This window comes from Arachis ipaensis, chromosome B3, assembly GCF_059453495.1.
Source record: "Arachis ipaensis isolate K30076 ecotype BB chromosome B3, ASM5945349v1, whole genome shotgun sequence".
Classification (NCBI taxonomy): Eukaryota; Viridiplantae; Streptophyta; class Magnoliopsida; order Fabales; family Fabaceae; genus Arachis; species Arachis ipaensis.
The window spans coordinates 116,095,598-116,108,024 of NC_142438.1; the positions used below are offsets into that span (position 1 = coordinate 116,095,598).

General features: G+C 35.0%; 2 protein-coding genes across 2 annotated transcripts; one reads left to right on the plus strand and one right to left on the minus strand.

The window, feature by feature from the left end:
• Positions 1-2,338: 2,338 nt before the first annotated feature.
• LOC110268290 (uncharacterized) lies at positions 2,339-4,083 on the plus strand. The gene is made up of 4 exons (XM_088507385.1): positions 2,339-2,873; positions 2,976-3,415; positions 3,529-3,603; positions 3,694-4,083. The coding sequence occupies exons 1-4, from the start codon at positions 2,339-2,341 to the stop codon at positions 4,081-4,083; spliced, it is 1,440 nt and encodes a 479-aa protein (XP_088363511.1).
• Positions 4,084-4,556: 473 nt separating this feature from the next.
• LOC148572157 (uncharacterized) lies at positions 4,557-5,109 on the minus strand. Its single transcript, XM_088508449.1, has 2 exons — positions 4,894-5,109; positions 4,557-4,817 (listed from the first exon to the last, which is right to left on the minus strand). The coding sequence occupies exons 1-2, from the start codon at positions 5,107-5,109 to the stop codon at positions 4,557-4,559; spliced, it is 477 nt and encodes a 158-aa protein (XP_088364575.1).
• Positions 5,110-12,427: the final 7,318 nt, after the last annotated feature.

Consider the following 12,427-nt stretch of genomic DNA (forward strand, 5'->3'; position numbering starts at 1 on the left):
GGCTGGTTCATTTATCATACAATAAATCTCTGCAATGCTACCAGGTGAAGACTTACAAAAATGACCATACATGTGCAAGGGACATGGGAAGTAATGCGGCTGATCAACATTGGATTAGTTTGAAGGTTGAGAAGAGAATGAGTACACAGCCTCATATGAGGACAAGTGAGGCTATTGACTTTCTCAGAGAAGAATTCTCACTCACTGCACATCCAAAAATGGTTTACAGAGCAGTTAGAGAGGCAAGAGAGAGAATCATGGGTAATGAGAGGGAGCAGTATAGTAATGTTAGAGATTACTTGTTTGAGATATTAAGAAGCAATCCAGGGTCTAGGGCAGAGTTGTGTGTCACTCCTATACCTCAATCCCCCCCTGTTTTTGATAAGCTTTATATATGCTTAGAAGCATGCAAACAGGGGTTCAAGAGTGGGTGTAGGCCATTGATACATCTTGATGGCTGTTTTCTGAAGACTTATTACGGTGGACAACTCCTCACAGCAGTGGCTCAGGATGCAAATAACCAATTTTACGTGGTTGCCTACGGAGTAGCTAGGTCTGAAACTAAGGAGTCCTGGAAGTGGTTTTTGACTCTGCTCCAAGAGGATTTGGGGGATGTGCAGACTCATGGTTGGAACTTTATGTCCGACCAACAAAAGGTAAACTTGATAATTACTTTATGTCTTGCCATAGTGTTATGTAATTCTTTAATGATGAGTGTTATTGAATACTAGGTTATTTCTTAGTAGCTGTATACAACTACTGCTTTACTTAATATAATTAGTGCTGTTTAGCTTAGTATGAATGTACAACTACTGCATAACTTGATATAAATTAGTGCTGTTTTACTTGCTATGTATGTACTACTGCTGCATAAGTAAAAAAAATTATAGAGATATCAGTTAAAGTTATAATTAAAGAAAGTTACTGCTGCATAACTTGATATGAATTAGTGCTGTTTTACTTGCTATGTATGTACTACTGCTGCATAAGTAAAAAAAATTATAGAGATATCAGTTAAAGTTATAATTAAAGAAAGTTACTGCTGCATAACTTGATATGAATTAGTGTTGTTTTACTTGCTATGTATGTACTACTGCTGCATAAGTATAAAAATTTAATGAGATATCAGTTAAAGTTATAATTAAAGAAAGTTACTGCTGCATAACTTGATATGAATTAGTGCTGTTTTACTTGCTATGTATGTACTACTGCTGCATAAGTAAAAAAAATTATAGAGATATCAGTTAAAGTTATAATTAAAGAAAGTTACTGCTGCATAACTTGATATGAATTAGTGTTGTTTTACTTGCTATGTATGTACTACTGCTGCATAAGTATAAAAATTTAATGAGATATCAGTTAAAGTTATAATTAAAGAAAGTTACTGCTGCATAACTTGATATGAATTAGTGCTGTTTTACTTGCTATGTATGTACTACTGCTGCATAAGTATAAAAATTTAATGAGATATCAGTTAAAGTTATAATTAAAGAAAGTTACTGCTGCATAACTTGATATGAATTAGTGCTGTTTTACTTGCTATGTATGTACTACTGCTGCATAAGTATTCAATATTTATAGAGATATGAGTTAAAGTTATAATCAAAGGAAGTTACTGCTGCATAAGTATAAAAATTTATAGAGATATAAGTTAAAATTATAATCATAGGAAGTTACTGCTATAGAAATATAAGTTAAAATTATAATCATAGGAAGTTACTGCTGCATAACTTGTTATAACTTGTAAGAATGTACTTACTATGAATGTACTACTACTGCTGCATAACTTGTTATACTCATAATGAAGATTATTAAGATAAGAGTTAATGTTATAATCAAAGCAAGTTAATTAGTTAGTTACCAATCGTGATATGCTATATATGTTGACTTCTTGATGATATAATCAAAGCAAGTTAATTAGTTAATGTTATATCAAAGCAAGTTAATTAGTTAGTTTCCATTATAACTCTGCTGCACATACTATATATATATATATAGCAGCATGTACTTCTAATCATGTAACTTCTACAATAATTCAATCCATGTAATCTTTATTAATATATTCCTTTCTTTTACAAACTCTCTGAACTCGTATCAAATAAAATTGTATCGATTATTTTAGATATTTATGAAAATTTTTAATTAATTATATATTATAATTAAAAACTATCTAAATAACAATTAGGTTTTATAAAAATTCAATTTTTAATATTATGTTATTGGGTAGCAAATGTATCATGACTGTTGTGTTACTTGATATGATTGTGCAACTGCTATGTAGGGATTGTTACCTGCATTGAAGTCAGTTATGCCAAATGCCCATCACCGAAACTGTGTGATGCACATTTGGAAAAATTTTATCAACCGTTTTAAGGACCTCTATATTCGGGAGGTGGTTTGGGATTGTGCTAAATGCACCACCATACCAGAATTTAAGGAGCAAATGGAAAAACTCAAGCGAATTAACCAGGGTGCATGGGAGTATCTATCGAAATTTGAGCCAGCAACTTGGGTGAAGGCCTATTTCTCACATGGACCAAAAGTGGACAACCTCACAAATAACATGTGTGAGGTGTTCAACGCGAAGATAGTAAACTATAGAATCAAGCCTATTCTCACAATGTGTGAAGAAATTAGGTGCTATCTGATGAGGAGGATGGTCAAACATAAGCAGTTACTAGAAAATTATTCTGGAAAGCTCGCACCTGTTCAGCAGAAAAGGCTGGATCGTCTTATAAGGCCCAGCAACAAGTGGCTTGCAGAGTGGACAGGTGACGAGGAACGTAAGAGATTTGAAGTGAGTCGTAAGAATACAAAGGTAGATGTGGATCTCATCAAGCAAACTTGCTCATGCAACAAGTGGCAGCTGACTGGTTAGTTCTAATTATATGTTAAATCTGTTCTGAATTATATGGTTTACTGTTCTAAATTATCTGGTTTATTGCTAACTAGTGCATGATATTGGTCTGTTTTAGGCATGCCCTGTATCCATGCAGTAGCAGCAATCAGGAAAAGACATGATCAACCAGAAGAATATGTTCATCCATGGTTATGCATGGAGTCAATCCATAAGACATATTCACATTCTATTCAACCGGTGCCTAGTCAGGAATTTTGGACACGGAGTGAGTATTCAAGACCAGATCCACCCATCATAAAGAGACCAATAGGCAGACCAAAGATACACAACAGACAAAAGGATCCGGCTGAACCAATGATGCAGCAAGGTGCCAAGCTGAAGAGATCCTTTAAGGTAATTTGCAGTAAATGTGGCTCAGAGGGACATAATTACAAGACATGCAAGGGTGCTCCATCTAACCCCAACTGGAAACCTAAGACCAAGAAGTCCAAGAAAGGTGGGACAAGTCAGTCACTAGTTGTCCTTCCACTATCACAGTCAGCACCAAAAGATGATGTTAGTATTTTATTTATTCTTAGTAATCTGGATATTTGGTGTATATATATGTTTAGTTCAATATTTGAGGATTTATATAGTAATGATCAACATTGGTCAACTTAATTGGACAGGATGCTCCTAACACCCAAAGTGATCCATCTAGCCAGGCTGCTTCTAGCCAGGCTGCATCTAGCCAGGCTCCAGATGTAAGTTTTATATATTATTGTGAAATGTTGACCCTTTAAACTGTTATTTATCCTAAGTCTCATGAATACCGTCTTATGTATCACAAACAGGTTCCAAGTGCTGTGGCAGCAACACCAAACCCTGTAACACCAGTTCCCGTGGCAGACCAACTCACAACCAGAGGTACACCATTTAGGCCTCCACTTCAAGTTCCATCCACAGCTCACCAAACAGTTCAACCAAAAACTTCAAAAATCAGACCCAAACAGAAGATATTCAGGCCACCTGCCCCACTTTGCCCCAGTTCACTCCCACCTCCAAGTCAACCTGCACCACCACAGCTTCAACCACAAGGTGCTCCACATGGCCCACAACCATCTCAAGTCAGGCCAGGACCGAGTACAGCAGCTTCCAAGGAGACATTGGCAGCAGCAAGCACAGCAACAACAAGACTGTTCAAATTCATTCCTAATCCACCATCCATCAATCCAAAGACATGAAGAAATATGACACCTTGGACATCTCACTATGCCTTGTAATAGCATTTAGGAAACTTGACTGTGAGAACAATGTTTTTTTGGGAGAATTGGTTTTTTTTTTTTTGGAGAAGCTCTTAGGATTTTATAAACTGTTGCAAACTTGTTAGGTGTTTGAGGCTTACTTTTGTGATGTTAAGCTTCATAATACTATACACTTGAACAGATTTGCTCTTTTTGGGCAGCTTTTAAAAAATTTAACTGTCGCAAAGATGTTTACATAACTTTCATGTATACAACTTTCATGCCTACTTTCCTCAATCATTTAATGCTTCTTTGGATATTGACAACATATTTTCAACAACCTACGAATATCATAACTTTAATTGCATTTAGATAGATAATATGATACATAAATTGCCTAAACAGCATGTTTCAATACACAACAAAAACCAGGATCAACACATTTTCCTACTCTACTTTCTAAAATTCATTGCTCAGTCACTAAATACATAAAAAGCAGCCACAACTGCACATACAATTATAACAACACAACAAGCTAACGAATTTTTTTTCTTCTCTAACACAGTAACCTTCTCCTCCAGTACAGCCATCCTATGACGAAATCCCTCTTCCTCTTCAACAACTTCTGCCTCTTTCTCAATCAGAGGTCTTTTATCAAAGATGCAACCACTGCTTCCAATTCTAACAAGATGCTCATCGACCCAAAGAAAAAACTTGCAATGCAGTTGGTTTCCCTGTCAAAATTCCCAAAATAATGTACTATATCAAACCATTCAAACAGAACAAAATTCCCAGGTTTTTTTATCTTACCTTATAGAATGGGCAACCCAAAAAGACTCTGTTTGGGTTGCTAATCGTCTTCGACATATACATTATCGCATAAACTCCACAAAAGCATCTCGGGGCGACATCGTCCTTCAGGTCTCCGTCGTGCACAACACAAGGGTCTGAGCTTGAAGCAGAATTTTCTTCTCTTACTCCTCTGCGGCTTCTTCTCGACATTGCTGATGCTCCATTAGCAGCCATGGTTGATGCAGGTTGAGCTCCTCACACTGGCCTCCAGAAAGAACGCAATCAATTTAAGGATTAGGGATGAAATCAAAACGACGTAGTTTAGTGGTGCAGGGACTTATTTGTCCAATTTTATAATGTAGCTTTCCAGTCAGCAGTCCAGGTGTCAACCAGTCATGCCACGTCATCCGCACGAGAGCCACATCAGACTTCTCCGGCGAGTCTGGCAGAGGCAATTCGACGGAGGGACTCATCCGTCCAAGATTTGTAAAGGTCAGGGATTTAAAAGTATTTTCAAATGCTCAGGGACGAAAATGTCCGCGGGGCAAAAGGTCAGGGACCTATTTGTCCTTTTCTCAAAATTCTAATATAGAGATAGAAATTCAATTGTAGCATAAAATAAAATAAAATATATATCTGTTATATATAAAGGTAAATATTGTTTTATTAAGATTTTGATTGACGATGCTGTTATTTTTTATTTCGTTCATAAAAATAGAGATTTTTTGAATATGTGTAGTGATAATTTTTATTTTGTTTGTTATATGTGTTTGTTTGTACATTTCATATATTGCGTGAGTTGTATTTAGTATTTATACTATCAATTATATACATTTAAAATTACAACATTTTATTATTACAAATTTAAATTATAATCAAGTAAAAATATGTTCTAATAATTTATTTTAATTATTTATATATACTGAAAAATTTTTTTCAATATAATAATGAGCCTTTCTTATTTTAAACTAAAATTTGAATGGATTAAATGGATCCTTCTTTCCTCTTAATTAGTATTCTCTAATCATTTATAAATATTATAATATATTATTAGCTAGAGGTGTTTAAATTCAAATTAAACATTTCTAATCTAATCTAAATTGCAAATCGATCAAAATTACACTAATTTAAATTAGATTGAATTTTATTTTTAGCAAATTATATAAATTGAATCGAATTTCGAATCTACTTTTTAAAATTGAACCATTCCAATTTAAATCACAAAATATAATATAATATTATTATTATTTTATTATTAGATTTAAATTATACATAAAATATATTTGATTTGTTACATGGTTTTATGATCTGTATGTTATTATTATTGTTATGTAGTAAGAATTTTGTAAATATAAAATAAGATTTATTAATTTCTTTATTTTAATAATTTAAAGTTAATTTGCTTTTTCATAATAAAATCTTAAAATTTTATTTGTTAAAATTGAATAAATCAAACTAATTTAAACCGCAATAATTTAGATCAAATTTAAAAATAAAATCAAACTGATACAATTCAAACTACAATAAATTATATAATTTATCAGGTTGGATTAATTCTTTCTTTAATCTCGGTCTAAATCGCACCATATAAGACTTCGAATTTTTGAAAATTAAATAATTAGCTATTTATGAATTATTATATTATATTGAGATTTTATTTTTAAAAAAATATTTTTAACAAAGATAATTAAATAGAATTTTATGATTACTGAAATTTAATTTAATTATAACTTATTTTATTAGTTTGAATTATTTATTAAAAATTATTTTAATAGATAAAATTTAAATTAACTTTTGTAATTATTATTATTATTATTATTATTATTATTATTATTATTATTATTATTAGCTTCTCTTTGGCAAAGGCATTAAGGAAATTAAAGAAAAGAAAGGAACGTATGGCGCTTATATACATATAAGCTTGACACCTAATCTTATTTCATGCATATAATTATAGTTTCCATTCAATATGACCGAACATGCATATAATTCCATTCAATATGACCGAACAAAAAAAAAAAAAAAAAAAGCTAGAGAGAGAAAACGTGAGAAATCCATGGCACCGTAAATTTTTGACTTCGATTTTTTGAGATCCGTAACTTCAATAAAAAATCTAATCCGATGAAAATGTTTGTATTTTCTTTCTCTACATGTTGATATCACTTTTGTTCGGTAGAAATTGACGGTGGCATAGCTCCTTTTCCTCTTGAGTTCGACCAATTGGAATTTTAGGAGGTACAGATAATTTCTGACGTTTTCTTCTTCAGCAGCTTGATCGAAAAGCTTCTCCGAAATTTCAGTTGCTTTGATTTCGTAAGGAGGTAAGATTTTGGTAATTTATCATCGATTAAATTGGTATTGAATAAGTGAATTGATGTTGTGATTAATTGTTGATTGAATTTGACTGAATTTATGTTAAATTTTTGTGATATATTAATATTTGTGATTAGTTTAGGGTTTGTTCAGTTTAAATGCAGTCAAGAACCGAATTATTTTGATGAATTCGCGATTGGAATATTGTTAGTGATCAGGTGGGATTGTGAAATTTGATGACATGATTTAACATATGAAAATGGTTTGATTTTAGAGGCAGTTTAATTTTTAATTGGTTGATTTTAAAAATGTTTTGATATTAGAAATAGTTTTGATTTATTGGAAACGATTTGAAAGAGTTTGAGAAATAGTTTGGATAGGACCCGATAAGGGTGGCAAAGTCCGAGTTTTATGGGGGATGCTGCTGAAGTTTTGTTATAAAATTTAAGATTTTGTTTGAAATGTTATTTAGAAAAAGATTGGATTTAAGAAATTTTATTATTTGATTTATTAAAAAATAGTTATGTTTCGAGTTTAATTCATTTAAGAAAAGTATATGTTTTAAGTTCGATTTATTTAGAAAAGAATTATTTTACGATTTTAAATTATTTAAGAAAAGTATTATGTTTTAAGGTTGACTTAAATATGAAAAGAGCTTATGTTTTGAATTTGCCTTAAGAATTTCATTCGGAGAAGTTTTAGTGTGAACTTTAAAAGTAATTGAATTTTGATTGAATGATTTCGTTTTGCGACGTCTTGGAAAAAGTTAAAGAATTAGTTTTAAGGATGAAACTGGGATTGGTTTTAGTTTTGAAATTGGTTCGGAACTTCTGATTTGTATGATTTGGTTTTAATTTGATTTAGCAACTTTATTTGATTAAATTCAATTTAAGAAAACAATGATTGTTAATGATTTCTAATGAACTCAAGAAAATGAGATTATTTGTCGCTCCCTTAAAGTCTAGAGGCTTAGCTGACGGGTTTAACTAATAAATATTTTCCCTTTGTCTTTTGAAAGAAGAATTGGTTTGAGTGAAATTGTTTTAAAAGGTTTTGAAGAATGTCACAAAGAGCTGATTTTGGTTTTGAAAGAAAAAGAACAAAAAAAGAAGGATCTATTAAGTGAAGGAATTTCTATTGCAGTAGAGTAGAGAGCGAAGATTGAAAAGAAATTGATTGATGTTAGGCCTAAGTACCAAGTGTCTAGTGAGGACGGCGATGTGTAACGCTCACTTGATACTATAAGGACGGCTCAGTGAGGACGGCGATGCGTAACGCTTACTGGAGACCGAAAAGAAGATTCCCCCATGAGGACAGCGATACGTAACGCTCATAGAGGGGACGTTGGATGAGATAAGGACGGCGATACGAGATGCTTATCTCAGGACCAGTGTCGGGAATCGGGCAACAAACCGACACATGAGCTCATGATCTGTATAGGATTAGACATGTGATAAACCACTATTTTATGGTTTATCTTGTGTTTAATTGAGTGGTTTCGTCAAGTCTTTACCTACTTATTCATATGATTTGCATGATTTTACAATCCCTTCCTAGTTTTGTTTTATGGTTGAAAACTTGCTTCCTAGAGATCTTTAATTAGTATATTTTAATTCCCCTTTATAAAGTTCGATGCCGTGATCCATGTGTTAAATGTTTTAGGCTTTATAGGGCAGGAATGGCTTAGAGAATGGAGAGGAAGCTTGCAAAAATGGAAGGAACACAACAAACTAAGGAGATAACCAGTGAGCACCGACGCGCACGCATGGCTCACGCGAGCGCGCGGAATGGAGAAATTTGCAGCGACGCGTGCGCGTGCCTAACGCGTACGCGTGGATTGGAGTTCAGCAAGATGACGCGTTCGCGTGCATAACGCGTACGCGTGACAAGGAAATTCGCCAAATGACGCGCACACGTGACTGACGCGTACGCGTGACATGCGTGATCTGCAGAAATAACAGAAAATGCTGGGGGCGATTTCGGGCCGAGTTTTGACCCAGTTTTCGGTCCAGAAACACAGGATAGAGCCAGGGAACATGCAGAGACTCAACACACATTCACACATTCTCATTAGCATAGTTTTAGGTTTTTAGATCTGAATCTAGAGAGAAAATTACTCTTCCTCTAGGTTTTCTTTACATTCATAGTTTATTGCTTTTGCTTTTGGATATTGAAGAGTCATCACCTCCGTTGAAGATAATATTCTAGTTTGTTTCCTTACTTTTTTATTTATTCCATATTCTTAATTCTTGTTTAAAGTTACAATTGGATTATTTTCATGGATTGTTAATGAAAATGATTACTTTTATTTTTAATTAAATTGCAGTTATTGTCTATCATGTCTTTCTTTTATTCCCTTTTTAATTCTATGAAAGTAATATTCATGTCAATGGAGTAGCTTCGCTACTTGACATGGGGTTGATTAAAAGGAGACACTTGAGTTGGAATGCTTAAGTGATTAGTTAAATTGGAAGTTATTGGCTAATTCTGTATTTACTAACGCTAGACCTTCCCAAGGGAGAGAACTAGGATTTGCGAATAAGAGTTAGCTCAATCACTTGGCTTTCCTTTATTTAGTAAGGGTTAACTAAGTGAAAATAACAACCTCATTATACTACACTTGAGAGAATTCCAACAAGGATAGAACTTCCAATTAATCATTCCCCCATTCAAGGCTTTTTATTTTGAATAATATAAATTCCTTTTAATTTTCATTGTACTTAATTACAATTGTTTATTTTCTGTTATTCAACTCTCAAAAGTCATGGAAAACTTCTGATTAATAACTTAGCACCCTTTCTAGCAACTCGTTGGGAGACGACCTGGGACTCATGCTCCTAGTATTTTTATTCTAAACTTTTGTGACAACCTTTCTAAATTGATGAGGCAGATTTTTGCTGGTTAAGAGCTATACTCGCAATGCTGTTCTATTATATTATAATCTCTTAATTGGTCTAATCTCTGCCACGCATCAATTTTTGGCGCCGTTGCTGGGGAGTTGCAATTGTGTGCTGAATTATTAATTAGTGTACATATTTTTATTTTATTTGCATATTTTATTTTATTTTATTACCATGAGCTGTATGTTTCTTTCATTTAATGACGCGTTCACTGCCTGATCCGAGCTTAGCTGCATTTGATCTTGAAATTGAAAGACCTCTTTCATGTATTAGGCGAGCTCGGCGCAGGTTAGCCTTAGAGGGTGGTGAAGTGATTGTTATCGATTCACCAGTCTCATCTGAGGGCGAATCTGAACCGCCATCTGAGGAAGAAACAAGCTCCTTTACTACTGATTCAGTTGATTCACGTGCATATAGCATGGCAACACCTAGGAGGATTACTCTCCAGGAAGCTGGAGCTCCAGATTTTACACTGCAACCGTATCAAGTGCATCATCTAACTCTGGCTGCAGATTTTGATCTGAAGACTGCACTAATCAATTTGATGCCCAAGTTTCATGGCTTACCTGCTCAGGAGCCCATCAAGCACCTCAGAAATTTTCAGACAGCCTGTTCTACTGTTAGGCGTCATGGTGCAAATGAAACTTCTATTCTATTAACTGCCTTCCCATTTTCTCTTGAGGGAAAGACGAGGGAGTGGTACTACTCCCAACCTGAAGCAATTGTTACCAACTGGGATACGCTCAGGAGAGAATTCCTGGAAAAATACTTTCCAGCTGAAGTTACAGATAGATTGAGAAAAGAGATCTCCTGCATTGTTCAAGGAGAATCAGAGACTCTCTATGAGTACTGGGAGCGCTTTAAGAACCTTCTGGACGCATGCCCCCACCACATGATTGATAGGTTAGTGTTGATCAGCTACTTCACTCAAGGCATGAAGCCTCGGGATAAAACTACACTGGATGGTGCTAGTAATGGTTCTCTGAAAAAGTACAAGACCGCAGATGAAGCATGGCAACTGATCAGCGACTTAGCTGAGTCCACTAGAAATCATAGGCACAGGAACAGCCACTCAAAGACTGTTGCAGAGGTTTCCTCTAGTAGTGAGACTACTGCTCTTACACAGAGTATATGTGAAATGACCAACCTACTGAAGCAGATGCAGTTGAATCAACGACAAACTCATCCTTCCCCACCACAACAAAGCCAATTGTTAGTCCCCTAAAGAGTATGCGAAATTTGTGCTGATTATAGTCATTACACTAATGAGTGCCCGCAGCTCCAACAAGAGGACAACACTGTGGCAGCTACTCATAACTTCTATGACCGCCCGAATCAAGGATACAATCAACAAGGCGGCAACTACAACTAAGGTGGGAACTATAACCAAGGATGGCAGGACAACTCCAACCTGGGTTGGAGAGATAATTCCAACCATGGCTGGAGGGACAACTATAACAGAGGAGGCAGAGACAACAATAGAAATCAGAGGTGGAATAACAACAACAGACAGCAGAATCAGAACTAGCCTTACAGAGCACCTCACCTGAGGCAGTCACAAGGACCCCAGCACAACCAACAACATGCCCCTCAGATCACTTATCCCCCTTCCTCATCAAATGACGAGATGCTTCGTTCTCTTGCACAAGGACAACAAGACATGCAGACTACACTGAACTCTACTCTAAATGGTTTGAATGCCACTTTACAAGCTCTCGTCTCCCGAATAGATTCATTACCTGCTTCCACCAACCAGCCTTCAAGCTCCAGTGGAATTCCTTCTCAACCCTTACCCAATCCCAAGGGTGGCATCAATGCCATCACTTTGAGGTCCAGAACTACACTGCAAGAGAGGACCTAGAAGGAGCCATGCCCACAAGAACACACCCCAGTTGAAGACTTGGTTGAAGTGGAAGAAGCTAAAGAGGAAGAGGAAGTACAAGACAAGGTTGAAGAAGAAGTAGCTCAGCAAATGAATGGAACACCAAAGGATGCAGAGGCTACAAATGGCGTTATTCTTATCCCATTTCCACACCTTGCAAGGAAGTCCAGGAAGCAGATGGAACTTGATCCCAAAATGGTAGAAATTTTCAAAAAGGTTGAGGTAACTGTTCCCCTTTTTGATGTTATTCAATAAGTACCTAAATATGCGAAGTTTCTGAAAAATTTGTGCATACATAAAGACAAAATTAATGAATTAGAAACTATTCCTTTAGGTAGTTCTATATCTGCTTTAATGAGAGGTAAACCTGAAAAATGTAGTGACCCAGGTCCATGCATGGTTAACTGTACCATTGGAGGTGTAATATTTTCTGACTGCATGTGTGATTTAGGAGCGT

Bases quoted from the DNA above. Each gene is read 5' to 3' on its own strand.
- LOC110268290 (XM_088507385.1), top strand. From the start codon at position 2,339: ATGCACATTTGGAAAAATTTTATCAACCGTTTTAAGGACCTCTATATT. The intron at 2,874-2,975 runs GTTAGTTCTAAT...GGTCTGTTTTAG, and splicing joins CAACAAGTGGCAGCTGACTG to GCATGCCCTGTATCCATGCA. The intron at 3,416-3,528 runs GTTAGTATTTTA...TTAATTGGACAG, and splicing joins AGTCAGCACCAAAAGATGAT to GATGCTCCTAACACCCAAAG.
- LOC148572157 (XM_088508449.1), bottom strand. From the start codon at position 5,109: ATGGCTGCTAATGGAGCATCAGCAATGTCGAGAAGAAGCCGCAGAGGA. The intron at 4,818-4,893 runs GTAAGATAAAAA...GAATTTTGACAG, and splicing joins TGGGTTGCCCATTCTATAAG to GGAAACCAACTGCATTGCAA.